This window comes from Parasteatoda tepidariorum, chromosome 3 (assembly GCF_982258835.1).
Source record: "Parasteatoda tepidariorum strain Cologne lab strain chromosome 3, Ptep-v5.0, whole genome shotgun sequence".
NCBI classification, from domain to species: domain Eukaryota; kingdom Metazoa; phylum Arthropoda; class Arachnida; order Araneae; family Theridiidae; genus Parasteatoda; species Parasteatoda tepidariorum.
This window is the reverse complement of record NC_141757.1, coordinates 34,155,081-34,175,415: the sequence shown is the minus strand read 5'-3', so window position 1 is coordinate 34,175,415 and position 20,335 is coordinate 34,155,081. Positions and strand designations below refer to the sequence as shown.

General features: G+C 29.9%; 1 protein-coding gene across 2 annotated transcripts; it reads left to right on the top strand.

Annotated features, from left to right (window-relative positions):
- Positions 1-244: 244 nt before the first annotated feature.
- Arp2 (Actin-related protein 2) lies at positions 245-19,319 on the top strand. Of its 2 annotated transcripts, XM_016060985.4 has the most exons (9): positions 450-626; positions 883-993; positions 2,642-2,662; positions 4,957-5,172; positions 8,902-8,974; positions 13,165-13,301; positions 15,088-15,237; positions 17,337-17,615; positions 18,820-19,319. In XM_016060985.4, the coding sequence occupies exons 1-9, from the start codon at positions 579-581 to the stop codon at positions 18,988-18,990; spliced, it is 1,206 nt and encodes a 401-aa protein (XP_015916471.1). In that variant the 5' UTR covers positions 450-578; the 3' UTR covers positions 18,991-19,319. The 2 variants fall into 2 exon arrangements, with proteins under 2 accessions (XP_015916472.1, XP_015916471.1); XM_016060986.4 differs by lacking the exon at positions 2,642-2,662 and having other exon boundaries at positions 245-626.
- The last annotated feature ends 1,016 nt before the right edge of the window (positions 19,320-20,335 follow it).

Here is a 20,335-nt window from a genome sequence, read left to right as displayed (position 1 = left end):
AGTCACAAGCAGCAAGTTAACTGTTCAATGTGGACCATCCATCGAAGTAGGCATATTCACATCATGTCCGGGTCACCAATATGGGGCGTGGAGTAATCGGCAATGTAAACCTTCATCTATGAAAAGGTACCCCACCATAGAATCGAGTTAACATGTCTATTACATATTTTGTAGCGGAAGATACACTACACAAGTTCTTTCTATAGACAAACTATACTTTGTTCACCGCAACCCATTACGTAGAACACGTCTTTTCATTCAAATCCCGTGTAAAATTCAGCTGCCACCCGCCGGATAAATCTTGGCGTAAAAAAAGCTTTTGCGCTCTCCAATTCCAGATGCCTTCGCAGATTTGTAGGGTTAACGTGATAGAACAGCAGTGGCTCTCAAGATATTTCCATTTCGTCATGCTTTTAAATTAAATCATCATTTTAGGATTTATCAATTCTTGAAATGGCAACATAACTTGTTTTAGACCACCCTTCCTGTTGCCGACAATGGTCTGTCAATGTTTATAAATTACATTTTAAGTAGAAATTAAAGCTTATTATTTATTCATTTATAAATTGTAAACAAATATGGATAGCCAAGGTCGACAAGTGATCATATGTGATAATGGAACTGGGGTGAGTAACATTCTTTTTTCGATTTCAATTTGACCAGCTATCTGTCAGACGATCCACTTTAAATCCATTTAAATTTAGATAATTTTTCATTAAATGTTGTCGCAAGAATTTCACTTAGTATGCTTGATTATATCACATATCGCTATTTAATTAAGTCGTAATTGTAGTGATGAAAGAAAATCCTTGCTATAAATTATTACTTCTGTATGTTAGTAACTTTTCAAAACTGGTCCTAAAGTTGATAGTTCTTATTTAGTTCGTCAAGTGTGGTTATGCCGGTTCTAATTTCCCTGCTTTCACATTTCCATCTCTTGTTGGCCGGCCGATTATTCGAGCTGCTCACAAAATTGGAGACATAGAAGTAAAAGTAAGTTATATTATAAATTATTTTTTTAGTTTCTGAAACTATTGTTTTTATAAACATGTTAACTCATAATAATAATGAAATGTATATGGTAAAAAATTATCTATTGTCTTACCTTGCATGCTGTGTTGGATAAAAGTAACAAAAATCTTTATTATTCTGTTTTTTAACTTTTATTTGAAATAAATAAATAAAATAACTGTTTCCTATATTTCATGAAAAGGTAAAGGTTTCTGCATTGGGTTTTAGTCCAAAATGAACATCAAATTGTGGTTATTTCCGGACAGTCGAACGCAAGAGAAACTAGTTCAAAAAATATTTCAAAATGGTTCTAACTTGAAGGGTACAATTCATAGCTTGAAGCTTACTTGTATGAGCATAATTCGTAATACTTTACCCAATCCGAAATAACCTGAATGAGTTCTTTCATAATTGTATAATAAAAATAACAAATAAGTTTTAAAAAAACTTTGTCGATAAATAGTTTTCTAAATAATACATCCGAATATTTGGCAAAAGGACCGAATAATCGGTACATCACTAGTATTAAGCTTAATTTCCATGATTCGAATAAAAATTACTGCAATATGAAGTGTGAATAATCTTTTAATTATTTTGTAAAATTTTTAATTATTAAAACAAATATTTGTGTAGTCATATGCCTTTTACATTATACTCATTTGCAACATAAGCAAAAAAAAAAAAAAAAATACTATTTACTGTCACAGTATTTGTATTAACTACCTATCATGGCTTATAAATACTTTTCCCCTATAGTATTATTACTACATATTTTTCTTGTGATCAGTACTGTTTTAAAATTCAGTAAACTCCTTATTGTTTTCTGTTGAATAGCCGTTTCTTTTATTTAAGATTTTAAAATAATAGGCTTATAAACATATTTTAAAATAATACATCAGTAATAAAGATGTATGTATAACTACATAAATATTCAAATGTATTTATTAGCCTATTATTACTGACATCATAATAAAATGAATAATAAAAATTTATTAAATAAATGTAAGAAAATTAAAATTTAACTTGTTAAATGAGAAAACAAAATCTGTCCCCTTCGTCAGGCAAATGCAAGCCAATACATACCATCTCCCTTCCCACATACAGCGAACCACTTTTAAATATAATTCCTTGTGAATAAAACCTGAAACAAAGACAGTAGGTTGAATTTTTTTTCTAAAAAAAATAATCTTGTTTTTTCCACTTACTTATTTCATATATATATTTATTCGTGTACATACTATTTCAAGTTAAAAATCCCTTTAGCACCTTGTCAATTTTAGTTCGTGCGGATAAATTCTGATAAAGAAATATCCTTATAAGAAGATACAGAGGGACTATTTCCATATTGGTGCTTGTTTATATATATATAAAAAAAAAAAATCGAAGTGGTCTGCTCTGAAATTTCTACAGCTTGTACCTTTGAAGTCAGTCTCCTTCTCTGAGTTTTTTTTAGTTTTTTTCATATGTATGCCACTACCTTGTTATTGTTGGCTTATGGTAACTTTTTTATATGTCATTACTAATACAGAAGTCGTTCTAACACAACTGAATTTTTACTTGTATTCAATCATGCGAAGAAAGTATTTAACTGTTTTATGATATGCTTTTTTACTTTTAATGCGGCTTGAAGGATGCTCCAACTGATGCTCGTGTGAGTTATATTTAATGCTTATTTTTGAAAGCTCAATTTTTAAAATTGTGTTGTTATTATGCATGTGAATTTTAAAATTGCACTTAAAAGTATGTTATTTCAAATAAAAATAAAAAAATATGAAAGAATCTTACAAATTCAACCTTAAAATCTAAGGGAATTAAATTTTATTTGAAAAGTAAGTGTTAAGTATGACAGATTGTGATTTTAGATTATCTACATTTTATAATTAAATCAACTAGATTTCTAATCTTACATTACATATATTGACTAATGTCAAAATGAGTTTTCTGATCAATATGAGCCTCATCTTATGGTTGTACAGTACAAAACCCGTTATCCGGAAATCAGAAAACCGGAAAACCAAAAAACCGGAACGAAATTCGATAAATTTTCCCGCCATTTTTTAAAAAAAAATCTTTTTCCTCATAAGATTTTAGGATTTTTCGTTCTTTTTTGAAAGATGTTTACCTTACCATTATTTTGGAAATAATCATTAGTGTATTACTCTATCGTTTTTTCTTCTTTTTAAGATTATTTCCAAAAAAAATTTTTTTTTTTAGTTGGGTTTAACAATAAAAAAACGGCTTTTTGTAGCGATTTTGGAAAACGGAAAAAATCAGTTATCCGGAATAGCGATGGTCCTGACTGTTCTGGATAATCGGTTCCCTACTGTAATATTATACTTGCAACATTTTTATCTTAGCAATAGGGTAAAAACTATTATCACTGTTTTAAGTTGAACAAGATTTTTTTAGAATAAAGTAGCTGCAAAATGAATTAAGTCTTGGAATTTTATAATCTAGATATGTAAGGAAACTTAACTGAAATATCCATTAAGTGAGAAAATGAATAAATTTATATTAGAAGTATCTAAAAAAAATTTTTTAAAAATTTTCAATATGTTCTTGTAATAATTTTTTAAAATGCTTATTCTTAAATCTATTAACTAGTGTGTTTTGTTACATATTGTATGTCCCTGTGGCAGAATTTTTTCGAGCTATCTGCGTCAAAACTCTCTAGCACTGATATCTTTCCGCAAGATACTTTTAATAATAGCAAACATATATGCTACGAATTTAAAATACAAAAAGCGCTGTGTTTACGAGATAAAAAAATTATTTTTTTAAAAATTGAACAAGTAATAATTTTTTTATTCTAATATTATAGGTGATATTCTCGCATTTTGTTGGCGGGGGAGAGCACACTAGTTATTTATTTCCTTGCATTTTGTAAACAATCATCATAATAAAAAAATAATTAAAAATCATGAAACCCGCGTAGCCGAAAAAAAGATTGAAAACGAAATCACTCGAGGCGGACTCCTCAAAAAAGGGTTACTCAAATACGTGTTTCGTTTCGAGATTAGGTTGTTGTAATAAATAATATTGTATAAAAAATATCGGATTTAAAAACTATGGAGAAATCAATAGCAATACCTGTCAAAAATTAGATAGAATCATTGCCTTAAAAGTAAATACCCAAATACACGATTCGAATTTTCCATATTCTTTGAAACATATCAGGATATTTAAAAACCTCATAAAAGTCAATATTAATAACTGTCAAAAGTTCAATTGAAACATTACATCGATTTACGATACTATCAACGTAAATTGAGCGCGTAAAAAAGTGATTTATCTAAATGCATGATTCAAATTTTACGTGTATTTCTGTAGAAAAGAAAACTAAAATTTTTTACTTTTCAAAAGAAAAATCTTTCTGCAGGAGCCCTGTAACGTTCTGCGATAACGGCGCTGTGTCATTGCAATTCTGCCACGGAGCTGTATGTATGTTTAAGAGTAAGGCATAAAAGAAAAATTAATTCTAAAATTTATGCCACCAGTTACAATAATTAGGGAAAAAAAAATTCTGAGCATTTGCAGCTACCTTGTAAAACTAATATAATAAAATAAAAACTAAAAAGAAGAAACTTCTTTTTTTCATTTGAAAAAATATTTTTATGAAAGGAAATTATAATGTAATATAAATATAAAAGAAACCATACAAAGAGAAGATCATAGGGAAATCATGTATCATTTATATGTACCCAATTTGAACAATCACCATTAAGCTGGCTCTTCTTGATATAGGATCAGATGTTGAATTAATAAACCTACATCTTCTTAATCTTTGGGAAAAAAGCAAAAGTTAACAGTTAGAAACGATAAATAATGAATGCGAAACATGAAAAATAATTACTAATCCTGTGTTTGAAAAAGCTAAATTTACCCAACAATAATTTTACTTTATTTTAATGTATCTATATTATTTTTTTTCTTCTTCAAAAAAAGGATTTAATGGTTGGTGATGAAGCTAGTAAATTACGATCAATGTTGGAAGTTGCCTACCCTATGGAGAATGGTATAGTTAGGAATTGGGAAGACATGTGCCATGTTTGGGATTACACATTTGGTCCCAACCAAATGAACATAGATCCTAAAAACTGCAAAGTCTTATTAACTGAACCACCTATGAATCCACTCAAGAACAGAGAGAAAATGATTGAGGTAACATTTTCTTTATCTTATCTATGTTTTTTTCTCTCTCTTTAAATTCTAATTATTTATATTTTAAAAAAACAACAGAATTCAGAAACAACACAATGCCTAATGATTTATGTCTCATATTTATTCTCAAGTAAGATAGAAAATCTAGAAGTAAAATCTATAAACATGTTAATTTATTATAATTAGATAAAGAAGATTTATTTTTATTTATTAAACGATAAAGTAGATGTTAAAGTAGGGACTTTTCTGTATTTAAAAAGGAGTAATATGAAAATTATGACTTTTTCAATTATACTTATATTTTTGTATAATAATATTCAGATAACTGAGTTCCTACTCTTTGTAAATGATAATAATTATAGATATTAAAAATAGTGAACTAAAATACTCTTTTTTAAACAATAAAATATACAATGCTTGATTTATTTAAATTTTTTGACAGTTCTCACAACAATAAAGACATTTCACTGAATTTCCTTTTAAATGTCCCGCAAAACATGCACATCTTCTTTACATGATATTGTTTACACATATTTAATTCTTTCTTTGAGAGTGTTTATATATCTGTTTGCAGTTAGCTCTGCTGGTTTAATTGTTTTAGGTACATTATTTATAAATTTTTTTGTGACACGCCTGCAACATGGAGCTTTTTGCATAATAGCAAAGTGTAATTGCTAGATCTAGATTTCTTCTTTGTCGTCAACTCTTGATTTAAAGGTAACACATTTATTTCAGATATATCTGAAATTTTAATTGAACAGTATGAAAGTGTGTTACTGTGATTCCTAAAAGTGAGGAATTTCTGCATAATATTGCAAAATAGCGTTGGGGTCGCTGTGTCTCCTGCTGTTATTCTAGGTATAAGTTTCAATTATTGCATTCTTGTAAGGCTGAATTTTAAATGATTAAATAAGAATCGAAATAGAATCATTGTATGAAAATTTCACTGTTTTAAGTTAAGTAATTTTGAAATTATTGTTATAAATTCTATTTTATAGTACTGGCAGAATGCATTGGTATAACATTTGATTATCTGAATTAATACACATTTTTACTTCATTTATTAGTTTCTCTTTGTTTTATAAAAAAAAGTTTCCCTGCACTAATTGACTGGCATATTTGTCTGACATAGCTTTAAGCAAATGTTTATTAATTTATGCTACCAAATGACCTACATTCCAAACTTTTTAAATGCCTTATACAATTAGCACAATTGTAAATTTAATCAATATATATAACTTTTATTTCTATAGTTATGAAACCAAAACTCACAATAGAAAAAAAAAAGTTTTTTTTATTAGATGTCTTATTCTTATTTCTTAATGAGTTGGATTGTTTAACTTTTAAGTTTTGATTACATAAATTAGCATTGAGAATCCCCCCCCCCCAAAAAAAAAATAAATAAATTTAAAAACCATTTTTCATTGAGCAAAGGAAAAGACTTAAATTTTGGATTCAAGAATACAAGTGGCAGTACTTAAGTTTTTAGAAAGTAATATATGAAATAATTTCTTAATGAAAGTATATGTTTTATTGCTTCTCAGAATATTCTCCTGTGGCATAGATACATTTTTTCATTCAAATAAATCGATTTTTAAAACATTTATGCCACTCTGAACGTGGCACAGCAGAAACATGGCATTTGTAAGCTTCAACTGCCTCTTCCAGGTTGTTAAAATGTTGACCACGCATTTATTTTTTATAAACGGAAATAAAAAGAAGTAATTTGGTACCAAGTCTGGTGAGTGCGGACAATGAATCATCAATTTGATTTTTTGTGTGCTTCAAATAATCCATAGTTAGACAAGCTTTGTGTGAGCTTGCGTTGTCTTGGTGCAAAATGATGCGGTGTTTTGAATTGTTTTTTCTTACCTCTGTAACTACTTCTGGTAAGCAAATTGTAGTATACCAAAGAGCATTGATTGCTCTACTATCCTCCAAAGGAAGGGTTGCAATATGACCTGATTTACCGAAGAAAGAAGCAATAATTTTTTTGGTAGCTGTCCTAGAACGAACAACTTTTCTTGGCTTAGGGTCACCTGGAAACACCGAAGCACTGGTTTGCTGTTTTGTTTCTGGTTCACCGGAATAAATCTAGCTTTTGTCACAGGGTTTGATATTGTACACACATTTTGAGGCACTTGGGTTGAATTTTTTTTAGATTTTCGTGGTACCATTTCACACGAGCTGCCTTTTGAGCTTGAGATAAATTGTGGTGATCCATCGCGAGTGCATCTTTTTCACCTTTAAGTGATTATGTAAAATTGAATGTACACAGGTTCTTAAAATTTCTAAAGATGTTTCTATTTCATTATATGTTATATACGACTCTTTTGAACTGAGATACTTACGATCGCAGGAGAATTCTTTAAATCAGTTGTAAATTGTTGCCTTAGATGGTGCTTCACTACCAAATGTAAATTTCTTTCTACCTCTACACTGTTTCTGTGTCAAACCCTGTTGAAAGTCATAAAGAATCATGGCTCTGAAATCCTTTTAACATAACTCCATAATTACTTAACACTTATGTTTTTTGAAAAATCTCAGTAAATAGAATTTTACAGCTTTTGATGTTCTATAAATATAGACGATCACATAAATGAATTTTGATAAAAATCTAAGCTGAAAGTAGCTGTATTTTTGTTGCCAGATTTTAAAAACTTAAGTGCTTGCCCTTGTAAGAAAATAAAAATTTAGTAAATTACGTAAAATAGCTATGCTTGATACTGTTTATATCATTTTATAAATTGACCCCATGTTTTTAATTAAGAAATAACACATTTTTGGTATGCCGGGTGTATAAGCCAAAACAAAAAACCAAATATAAAAATTAAAATATTAAGTCTATACAATTTTCACATTCGCGCGCAGGTCGTCGGGCTACCGAAGCGGGGGTGCCATCCCCTCCGCAGAGGATCAAAATTGTGATGGCATGTCTTCGGATCATCCTCCGGGATGTTTCCCAGACCGTCGCCAATAGCCCATTGTGCAGCTCTAGTGCGACGTAAATTAACAACAACAACAATTTTCACAAATTAAAAATATTTCACATTATTTTCTCTTGACATTTGCTTTCAAATAAAGATGTATTTGAAAATGCTGTGAGGGGAACAGTTTATCAGGATAAATTTGTAACTGTGTTTAAAAAGTTTTCACTGAGTTATATTTTTTGAAACACTAGAAATTGTCTTTTGTTCCTGTTTCTTTTCTGAACATTATTTAGAGTATTGTTTCTAAAAAAACTTCATTTGTTAAGAAAGTATGATTGGAAAAAAATGCAAAATTAATTCAAAGTTACTTATCTTTGCTTAGTAAATTTTAAACAACATTAAAAAAACTTGTCTACCCAATATTCCTTTGTAGACTGAGTGTACCATAAAAGAATTTTTTATGTCTAAAAATTTGGGGCATGAAAACTATTATTGTAGGCAGATGTCCTAAACTTATATTTTATATAGTCTTTTAAATTATATCTGTGTTTGTAAAATAATGGTTTAAGTATACAAAGAATATTTTAATTATGTTTCCTGGTTATAGTATATAAGAAATTTATATTTACACAAACTATGAAAAATGTTTAAAAAAAAACTTTGATTCTAATGTATTTATTTCATTTAAAAATTCTCTTGACTGTTAACTTGTTTTTGCCCCAAATTAAATTGCATAAATTTCTTCATAACTTTAATTTTGAAATTCGTCATTGGATTAATTATTTCCATTTAATTACAGGTCATGTTTGAAAAATATGAGTTTGCAGGAACTTATATTGCAATACAAGCTGTTTTGGCTCTATATGCTCAGGGTATGCATTTTATGATATTTTAATTATTAAGGTTGCAAGTTTGTCATGTTGTAAATTTCCATAAATAATCAGCTTAGTTTCTAAAACTTGTGTAATTTTTGAATTATTAGATGCCAAAATTGTTTCAAATTTGATAGAGTGGCTCTATATTTGAAGTTGAATAAGTTCAGTGCTTACAAAGCAACTTTTTAAATCTAAGACAAGATGATTTCCCAAATTTCAAAGTAGCTGTTCAATCTTTTTCAGTACCAAAAAATAGCATGGACCAGGGTTCCCACGGTCCTTGAGAGTCCTTGAAAGTCCTTGAATTTTTTATTGCTAAATTTAGGTCCTTGAAAGTGCTTGAAAAACGTCTTAGGTCCTTGAAAAACTTGATAGGTCCTTGAATTTGTCCAATACTGCCGGCGGCCCTTTTTATAAAACACCCGCGGATCTTTCTCGTTCTTTCTGTTTTGTTCCCGAGCTTTCTCATGTGGTTTTTAACGCCACCGTTTCTAACCGGGCCTAGCGTCTTGGTGTCTGCCAAGCGCGCTGAGCACAGCAGACAATCAATGCGTTCGGGGCGAGACTCCACTTCATCTTCTGTTGCATATGCTTAGATCTTTTTTCTTATCGAAACTGGAATACTCTCGAATTTCGTAACAACATGTACCTTGTAGTTTTCAATAAATTTGCCGTTTTACCATCTGCACTTGTCCTTACGTTTGCGTCATTTCAAAACTTTATTGTAAAGCGTATTGGCAAAGGCACGGCTTCGTATTTGTGTTATGTAGTTTAGACTAGTTATGCTTGGGAAGTGCTATTTTAATCCTCAATGGATGGATAATCAAGCTTATAAAGAATGGATTTTATCGATGCCCGAAGAGAAGTTCAGAGCCAAGTGCCGATTATGCATGAAGGAGATCGATATCGCGAAAATGGAAGAATCTGCTCTGAAATCACACATCAAAGAAAGGTAAACGTAAAAGCAGTCTCATGCCCTGAGTTCTCTTTTTCCAAAGACATCAACATCTAATTCATCTGGTGTAAATACTCCTTCAACATCGTGCGCCCCATGTGAAACAGAAACTTTAGTGGCCGAGGTAACATTGTCTTACTTATCTGGTCAAAAGGAATGTGCTTGATGCTGAAATTCTCTGGAGTCTGAAGTGCATCACTAGTAATTATTCATGCAACTCCCGTGAAGGGATTAGTAAATTGTTCTCCAAAATGTTTGCTGATAGCTGTATAGCGAGACAATTTTTTTGTAGTGCCACAAAGTGAGCCTATTTGGGCTCCTTTGGATTGGCACTATACTTCAAAGGGATTCTTATAAATGAGCTGAAGAATGTTGATTGCTACACTGTACTCTTTGATGAGACGTTAAGTCAATCTCTACAATCTAAGCAGATGGGCATTATGGTAAGGAATTGATAATAAAGTTTGCACTAAGTATCTTACCTCCCAATTTATGGGTCATGGAACTGCAGAAAATATTTTGTCCTCTTTTTACAAATGCATGGATGATGGTTAAAAGCTCTCTAAAATACTTCAATTATCCATGGATGGACCCTATGTCAATTGGAAATTCTATTAGAAGCTTCAGTGTGAATTAAAAGAGAAATATTCCCACCAGGTCATATTCATTGGCAGTTGTGGATTACACATAACGAATAATGCTTTTAAACATGGTGAAAATGGGATATGTTCCTTCTAATTTTTATTTTCAGAAAGAATTGTTGCTGCATAACATTTAGAGAAGGTTGTGTAAATTATGGATGAATAATTTCAGAAACGATGTTTAATAGAGGAGAGGAGGTGGTTATGGAATAGTCATGGAATATGGAATACTTAAGATTTAGCTCTGTCTTTCATGCAGCCTTCACATGGAAATACACAGGATTAAAGGATTTCACCATTAACACCTCATTACCATTAGTTATAGATTGTGCTGAAAATGATTTTGTGAATTAATATGTATAACCAGTAGGGTTGTTTTTAAAAAAATATAAATTTTAGTCCATAATACATATACTCTCTTCTATCTATATAGGCAAAGCATTTAGGTATTATATTTGAAATTAATTATTGCCACAACAAGCATTGTTGCTTCTAGTAAAATAAAAGAGAATAATTTTTAAAATTGGTCTTAGATTAAGGTCCTTGAAAATTTTGTTGAGGTCCTTGAAAAGTCCTGGAAAGTCCTTGAATTTCAATCTCATCATAGAGTGGGAACCCTGATGGACTGATTGTTTTTGAAGTAAAAAAATATGTTACTCATGAACAAAAAAAAACATAAATGACAATAATTTAACAATGTGCACTATACTAATTTAAAATTCTTCAATTGCACAAAAAATTTATAGTTAAAAAAGTTTTTTAGCTCTTATACAGTAGGAAGACCGGAATGTTGTGGACCTGGCTATCCCGAGCGACCGATATTCCCAGGTTTTTTGAATCAATAAAAAATAATTCAATGTGGTTTAACTGTATTAGTAATTTGATATTGAATTTTTAAAAATAGCTATATTTTAGCCGGTTAGGTATTCTAATTAAAAATCTATAATTTCATTTCACTCTTTTTACTTTATTAGGTCTATATAGTAAAGCATAGTAATGCATTTTTCTTATAATTTCCCTGCTGATATTTCCTCCTCTTAAATTGGAAGAAAAGAAGCTGTTCATTTCATCTGATTTTCAAAACTAGAGTAAAATGAAATATTCCATTCTACTCTGCATTCTGGCATAGATAGATTGAAGGCAAATTTCTTTGCTTTGCACAACGGCATTTTCCCCACAATTGCATCATTCCACATTCCATTTGACTTTCAGCTATTGAGAATTGGATGGACAGGAGTTTTCTACTGGGCAAAGAGTGTTGTTTTACAACCATTCAGTTGGCAAACTCGCTTTTTCATACATTGTTGATTTCAGGTGACGTCTCACAGAATTTTAAGCATCAACATGTCTTGTTAAATTGTGGTTTAGTTCGATCACCTCTATTCCGGTAATCTTATTATTTTTTTTTAACAAAAAATAAATTAAATACTTACCTAATAAAATTTAAACTCTAATAATAAATTCAGCAATATTTGTACAAACTTCCTCAGAATTAAGTGACAATGCGTGATTGAGAGGGTTGAAGCTAGTTACAAGACTTAACAATATGCATGGGGAAAGTTTTTTTTAAATTGTATTCACTTCATTTTATCTAAGTTTGCCACTTCTTTGCATTTGATGATGGGAAGTAAAATAATCTCCCAACCTTTCTATCTATTTAACTTCAAGGATGATCAGTGAACTGAAGGTAGTAGAGCAATAAAAATAAATAAAGTGCTATACATTACAATGTCAGTCATTTTAGTTCAATATCGCAAGAAAGGCAAGCGAAACTTTATTCCGGTTTTTTGAAAACCAGATAAAAGGTTTTATGCTGAACAGCAAACTTAATTCTTCTTTATTGTTGAATAAAACATAGCCGTTTTCGTATTATAATAAAAAATTTGCATTTCCACTTCATATTTTTCTTTTTATTATCTTTACATTGTAATGTATAGCACTTTATTTATTTTTATTGCTCTACTACCTTCAGTTCACTGACAAGCAGGTGTAATCCATTTCCTCCTTGTAAATCAAAGAGGAAACGAAATTTGCATGCTGCTCCTTTAAGTTCGATTGATGGCGGCTTATTGAAAACCACTGATTTTTTCTCATGCACAGGGAAACGAAGAATTTTTCTCTTTCCCATCCATACTGGATCTGAATATCTTCAAGGTTAAAGAAGAAAAAAGTTTTTCTCCAAAACCCGGGAAGAAAAAGTCCATCCACATTTCCCTTGACTTAACTTCAAGAATGACTGTAATTTCTTCTCTTTGCCTTAATCCTCTAATTTAAAATGCTGGAAAAAAAAGCTCAAAATATTTCCTGGTTTTTTGAATATCAGATAAAAGGTTCTGTACTGTATATGCTTTTATTTTATTATTTCTGTCATATCTATGTTTTGCTTTACAGTGCATATGTTGTATACTCATTTGTGAATTTTTCTTTCCACAAAAATTTCAAAACTTTTTGCAACTCTTTCCTGAATTTCGATCCTTTTTTTCCCACCTTAAACTTGCAACTCTATTTATTGATAATCAATAACTTGGTGGGAATTTTTAACTGCTCTTGTGTGAAAATATTTAATTTTTAATTGAAATGTTTGTATTAAGGTCTTTTCACTGGAGTTGTGGTAGATTCAGGTGATGGTGTGACTCACATTTGCCCAGTTTATGAGGGTTTTGCACTCTCCCACTTGACTCGGAGGTTAGACATTGCTGGCAGAGACATCACCCGATATCTCATCAAGGTATACTTCTTTTTATACTTTATTGAGAACCCCCGTGGCAGAAACACGGCGACACAGCGACATTGTCGCAGAAAGCGACTGAGTTCTTGCAGAAAGATTTTTTTTATTTGGGAAATAAAAATTTTGGTTTGCCTCAAGCAAAAGTTCTCAAAATAAATTCTGCAGAAACAGAAGCTGTTTTACCAACAAAAAAAAACATTTTCTTCAGAAACAAAAAATTTCTGCAGAAGCAATAATGGTTCTGCAGAATTTTTTTCTTACAGAATTCTTTTAAATATTTTTTTTCTAGCGTACCTCGGAAGGGGAAAGCGCTCGTAATTCTCCGTTAATCTCCAACACAAACAGTTACTGGATAAAAAGGGGATAATTTTTTTCCCCTTTATTAAGCTATTTTTGGAAATTTGCCAACTTCGGCCTCTATCGCTGGCGCAGTAATTTGCTTTGTGTTTTTTTATGAGAACAGAGCATTTTATATTTTTTGCACTTATGTGGAAAATTTCATGGGTAAAAAGATTCTTTTTTTAAAAAAATCATGTCTAGCGAAAAGATTATTTGTTGCAATTGTGAAGCCACAATAGTTAAAACAAATTTGAAAACTGATGTATCAAGGCGGCATTCCGAAAAAGAAATAAGATGGAAGTCGACAACATCTAAAAATGCCTATATGCTTTGAATTAAATCGTCGATAAAAAAAAAAAACACGCAATCTAACGATAAATGAAATAAAGCCTGAAAGATATCTCACTATCTACGATTTTTTAGCATGCGAATGAAAACCAGATTGGTGAAAAATATTTACCGGTCAGTTTCAAACAGGTTTCCATACGCATGCGAAAAAAATTGCACCCAATGAATATGGCTCTAATACCGATGTTTCAGTACTGATAAAGACTATTTCGTTTCGAGATGTTGAATAGACTTGAGCATATTGAGTTGGAAACTGCCTCTGCATACTTCGTGTGGAATCAGTGCTATATATTTACACAATACAATCCGAAATCACAAGCGCTGTGTGTTTTTTTCGTTCTGAACTTAATCTGATCACGAAAAAAGTTTTATTTACCTCCTTTTTCTTAAAAAAAAATCTTTCAATAAGTCAGTACAATATTAATCGAATCTAATTAATTAGATAAAATTAATTAGATGTAGAAAAAATTGAAACAAACATTGCTTTAATTTTTTTGCTTTTAGAATTCAGTTATAGTCAATACTATTTTATTATTTTGATTACTCAACTTCAATATTAATTTTTTCACCTGATTTGTTTCTGTACCTGATATAACTACTATAGTGAAACATTAAATCATACTGTTTTAAACTGATACTTCAATTTCAGTTATCTTGTTTTATAAATTTAATCTTTTTGTCCATTCTTAGCTATTTCTATAAGTTCTATCTTATTACAGGTTCTGGGTAATCTTTATTTATGCTCTAGTAAGCATTTTTGTCTGCAGATCTATACATTTATAACTTTTCGTTATTATCGAAGATTATGCTAATTTATACTTAAACAATTTAAACTTATTAAGAAATGTAAACTTATATTATGAAATTAAGAAAAAAAATCTACAGTTTTATTCTATGCATGTAGACTTATGTTATAAACACGAATTTCATCTATTATTATAAATTCATTACACATACATTTATAACGATAAAAATATCTTGCAGAAAGATATTGGTTCTAATTAGGTTTGTCGCAGAAAGTCAGAAAAAATTCTGCCACAGGGTTGAGAACAACATATGTTCATAGATTTCTCATCTCTTCTTAAATCTCTCTTAACAGCTGCTGTTACTCCGAGGCTACGCTTTCAACCACTCTGCTGACTTTGAGACTGTTAGAATGATCAAAGAGAAGCTCTGTTACATAGGTTATAACATAGAGCAAGAACAAAAGTTGGCTTTAGAAACTACATTCTTAGTGGAGCCCTATACAGTAAGATTCCCTTTATTAAAAATAGTTACAGAAAAGTTTATAATTAAATGCATTTTCTATCTTTTTAAAAATGTATTTATGTTTGACTTCATTAATAGAATGTAAATGAATGTTAAAATAAGGAAAATATACTGCTCACAATGTAGCACCTGTATACATCAATTAATGATAAATCAGACATGTCACTTTTCCTAGCATTCGCAAAATTCCTTTTTTTCTTCCATCTGATTTCCATCATGAACTTAAAAATTCTGAATTTGCAAAATATGTTATGCTGGCATAAGGACCTTTCCAATTGAAATATCTATTCTATTTGATATGTTATTTTTGAATTTTATATGACACTTGAATATTATTGTATAAAAATAAAAGAAATGAATTTTTGTAAGGGTTAACTGAGCGTCATATATTTATTTACTAACTTTAGAAGATGAAATCAGATCTTATATGATGGAGATAAATTGTTTACAAAATTTGTGTTTTTCTCTTTATACAGTTTATTTAAAGTAATTTTTATCCGATTAACAGTTCAATTTACACATAAATTTTTAAAAATGGATAACTGAAGGACCATTCACAAATTGATTTTTTTTTATAAAACAGGTTTAGTTGTATTCAAAACTCGTGAAGCACTTAAACAAAAAATACAATTTTTAAAAGAATATTAAATCTTCAGATTGACTGTATTAAATTATTTCAATTGCCATATTATTATACCAATTATATGTTTATACCAATTATTGTATCTACCGGTCATGAAAGTCACGAATTTGCTAAAGAATTTTGAAAGTTCAAAAAAATCAAAATTTATATTAATAGCATTTAAATTTATAAATAAAAATTTAAGATGGAAGCGTTTAAAGTTAATGCATGAAATTCTAAATTTGCACATTGTAATAACATTGTATTAAAAACATGAACATTTGATAAGCTATGTGGAAATGTATGAAAAAGCGATAACTACTGAAAATGGCGTGAATGCTCAATGGAATCTGCAAACAAAGCTTCTCAAGTAGTGATAACTCTTATTTGAAATTTGTGTGCCACATTAAAAATATTGGAATTTAAGAAAATCATGTGGAAAGGAAAGCTTAAAAAAATTTATTACGAGGAATAAAACAATCAACAAATATAGATTTATGGGAATCAAGCATCATAGCAAATCAAGCGTGTCAAAAAGAAATGTACTAAATGCAAATTTTGTATGTTGAAATAACGTCAAAATTTTAAAAAGCGTGTGGAAATGGTCAAAATGCAATTGAAAATGACATGTATTTACAACCGAACTTTGTACATCAATGACTACTTATTGCTACTACACTGGTTATCATAAATTAAGGAAAAATTACAAAAATAGCAATAACTCATTAAAAAATAAGCCATCATTGCGAACTCTGTATGCCGAAAACTGTAAAATCAAATTTGAAATTTGTGTGTTGTACTAAAAGCATCGGAAATTCAAAAATACACAGATAGCTTCCGAAAACGATCGGAATTGGTCGATTACATTAACCAGGGCTGATTGTGCTCCAGGAAAATTCCGGATTTTTCGCTAACCGTGATCCGGAAGTTTCCGGAGATCGAAGGTTTAAACGTTTAAAAAAATCATTGATCACAAAAGTTTCCGGAAATCAAATTTTCTAAGTTGGAACTTGAAAACACAGTTTATTTTATTTGTTTTTAAGGGAGAGCCTGATACTTTATAAGCTTATATTCAAGATTAATATTCATTTTTTATCAGTAAATAGTTATTATAAAAAACTCATGATAGAAAGACATATTTGTAAATTTCAATTACTTCTCCAGGTCATCATAAGTATGTGTAAATGGTATAGGTATGTGTAAAATTTTAAATATATTTTAAGCAAACTAAGAAATATTGAGAAAAAGGAAAAAACCTTGTTTAAATTTTTTTCTAATTTTTCGATTTAAACTTTTTTTTTTTTACTCAAGAAATTTTCCGGAATTTTGACTTGGGCTCACAATCATCCCTGATTAACAGGCACTCAAAAAATAAGCGATTCTTGCAAGTTTTATTTAATAAATAATAATTTTTTTTCTCCAAGTTCTGTAATATAAAGTTTTTTCTTTTTCTTTAGCTGCCTGATGGAAGAGTCATCAAATTAGGGGGTGAAAGATTTGAAGCCCCCGAAGCATTGTTTCAACCACATCTCATCAATGTGGAAGGACAGGGCATTGCCGAACTAGTCTTTAACACAATACAGGCAGGAGATATTGACATAAGGCCCGAGTTATACAAGCACATAGTCTTGTCAGGTGGATCGACCATGTATCCAGGTTTACCCAGTCGATTGGAAAGAGAAATTAAACAGCTCTACCTGGAGAGGGTTTTAAAAGGAGAAACGGAGAAACTTGCCGTAAGTATTTTTCAAAAAGCTAATTTAAAAATTGCCCCTTGCAACCTCTGTCCCTGGAAAAATGTACGACTTAACTCTTTGTAAGAGGAATGGGCTCAAGGTTATGCCATTTTCAGTCTCCACACTTTTCCTCTCTCTGTTATGATTTTGATGAATCTTGCTGTTTCCCAAGAGCATTACATTTAGATAAGAAGTTGTAGTTTAATGGCATGGGAAAAGAGGAAGAATCACCAAAACCATGGTGACGAAGATGTGGAGTAAGTAATTTTTTATTTAATTGGCATCCCTCATAATTCAAACGAATTTGTCCCAATTAAAAAAACCTGCCTTTTAGTAATAATCTAAATATCAAGAAATTTTTTTTAGCTATTCCCTTATATAATCAAAAATTTAAAAAAAAAAAGAATTCTAATCTTAAGTTGGCCATCCTTCAGGAAAAAAAAAGAGGCTTCAACAAAGAAAGAAAAGCAGTACAGCTTCCATTCAATATCATTGTGAAAAGTAAATTTTTACACTTCACTAGTTGCATTGTAATCCATCTTTTTTAAGAGTTTTTACTTAAAAAAATTTTTTTCCAAAAGGTTATTTTTCTACAATAGGCTCTAAAGAACTTTTCGTCAGGGAACCTTTTATTCTAGACACTGCTCTAAGTGCTTGTTAAAGAAAATGGATACATCGAAAAGTGCCTTTTCGTTATGCTAAAATGTGCAGGTTCATCTTAAAATGTAACAACTGAGCAAGGAGCTTTGAACTTATTTTCTTTTAAATTGAAGACATAAATAATCAATACAGGGCAAGGTTCCGAACTTGGGGGTTGTATATTACAGGCGTAACCTTTCTTCATATTCGGAACTTCAAATGATGAATGGTTGTAAAAAGAACTGTCAACTTCAAATATCTTTTCAAACAAGACTAATTTTAATATAAATGTTGTAAGTTATTTGGTCAAATGCAAACTTATTTGGATTTGTTTATACTTAAAATGAACAATTTTCATAAGGGAAGTTTAAAAAATGAAATCAAATGCTATGTCTATTTTCTTAAATAGCTATGTAAATGTTGATTTTCTTAAAGATGTGTCCATTTTTTTAAACTTGCATTTTGAGTTAAGCCCAGACTTAAAAAGCTCACCAATATTTTGCTCTTTGTATTCATTTTAATCTTATGATCTCATTTAATCATTTGTGAATCCCTCTCTTTGCAGAAATTTAAAATACGTATTGAAGATCCTCCCAGAAGAAAAGACATGGTTTTTATTGGTGGCTCAGTTCTTGCTGATGTAATGAAAGACAAAGATACTTTCTGGCTATCCAGAGAAGAATATCTAGAAAAAGGACTGAAAGTTCTTGAAAAATTAGGAGCCAAGACAACTTAAAACTTTATCATTGTGTTAATTTTTTTACAATCAAAAAAACATCATTATTTGCATTAATTTTTGGGACCATTGAATTTTATTTCCAAGTTAAAAAGCTGCTGCTTTTTGCTCAATTGGAACTTCTTTTTTTTACATTTGAGTTACTACCCTCTTGAGATTTATGTGCTTATCGGAAATGTGTAGAAAGTTAACTTGTTGATTACCCTATGTTGATTTTTTATTAATATGATGTATGATTTAAAAATTATTTATACTGTACATTTCTGATACTTAATCATTTTCTCAGAAAATAATTATATATAGTTAAATAAAATAGAAATTTACTTATACTTCCCTCTTATTATTTCACATTTTACACTGTAGAAAAAGTTTAGATTTAAGTCAAATCTCATTACGGTGATCTGTCTGCGGACCCAGAAATAAGTTCACTATAAACAATAGTCATATTCATTTTAAAAAAAAAAAAAAATGAATGACAATAGTATTGTTGGAAATAGTGTTTACAATATTGCATTATTTTTTTACAAATTAATTAAATTAATAAACGCTAAAAAGAAATAATTACCTTGTACATTCTATGGTAGAAATTGATTTTGAGATTGATTCGATTTTGAGTGGAGTTCACAATTTTTTATATCAATAAGAAGGGGGAGGGGGAATTCAATTTCATGAAGAATACAGTATTTTTTAGTCCTCATTTTTTGCAGGAAAAAAAATTTAAGATCAATTTTTCTTAAATAAGTTACTGAAACTTCTTGTTCTTCTTCAACAAGGACAAATATGTTACTAAACAACTTGTTCTCCTTAGTTCAAAAAACTTAGTGCAAGAATAGTATTTAGCACTGTGGAAAGAAGAAATACCTACTGCAATTTTAAAATTTGAGTAATAAACAGAAAAGAAACTGAAATTAGAGTCTACTCCAAGTTATTATTCTCTACAAATAAAATGTTTGTTAAATGGGAGTACAGAGGAGACCACTAAAAAAGTTCACTGTAACAAAGTGTCCCAGGTTCATTATAAATTGCAAGTTCAACGGTATTAAGAAAATGCTTTTTAATTTAACTAATTCATTTGCTTTTGATAAATATATCCATTAGCTCCATCTCTTCTTTCTGTCCTCATACTGACTGGTTATAAGCTATTAAAAAAGTTTTTTCTCTAGTTCTTTTTTACAAATCTTTTTCTAAATACATAAGGAAGAAAAGCTAATCCATTCATTGCTCCTGCAGGAATGTTGCACCATTTAATAATTAAAACTATTTCAGTAAAAATATACCTTGAGTTATTTAAAGTATTCAAGCTACTTTTAAATCATTGTAGGCATTAAACCATTGACATTGTAGC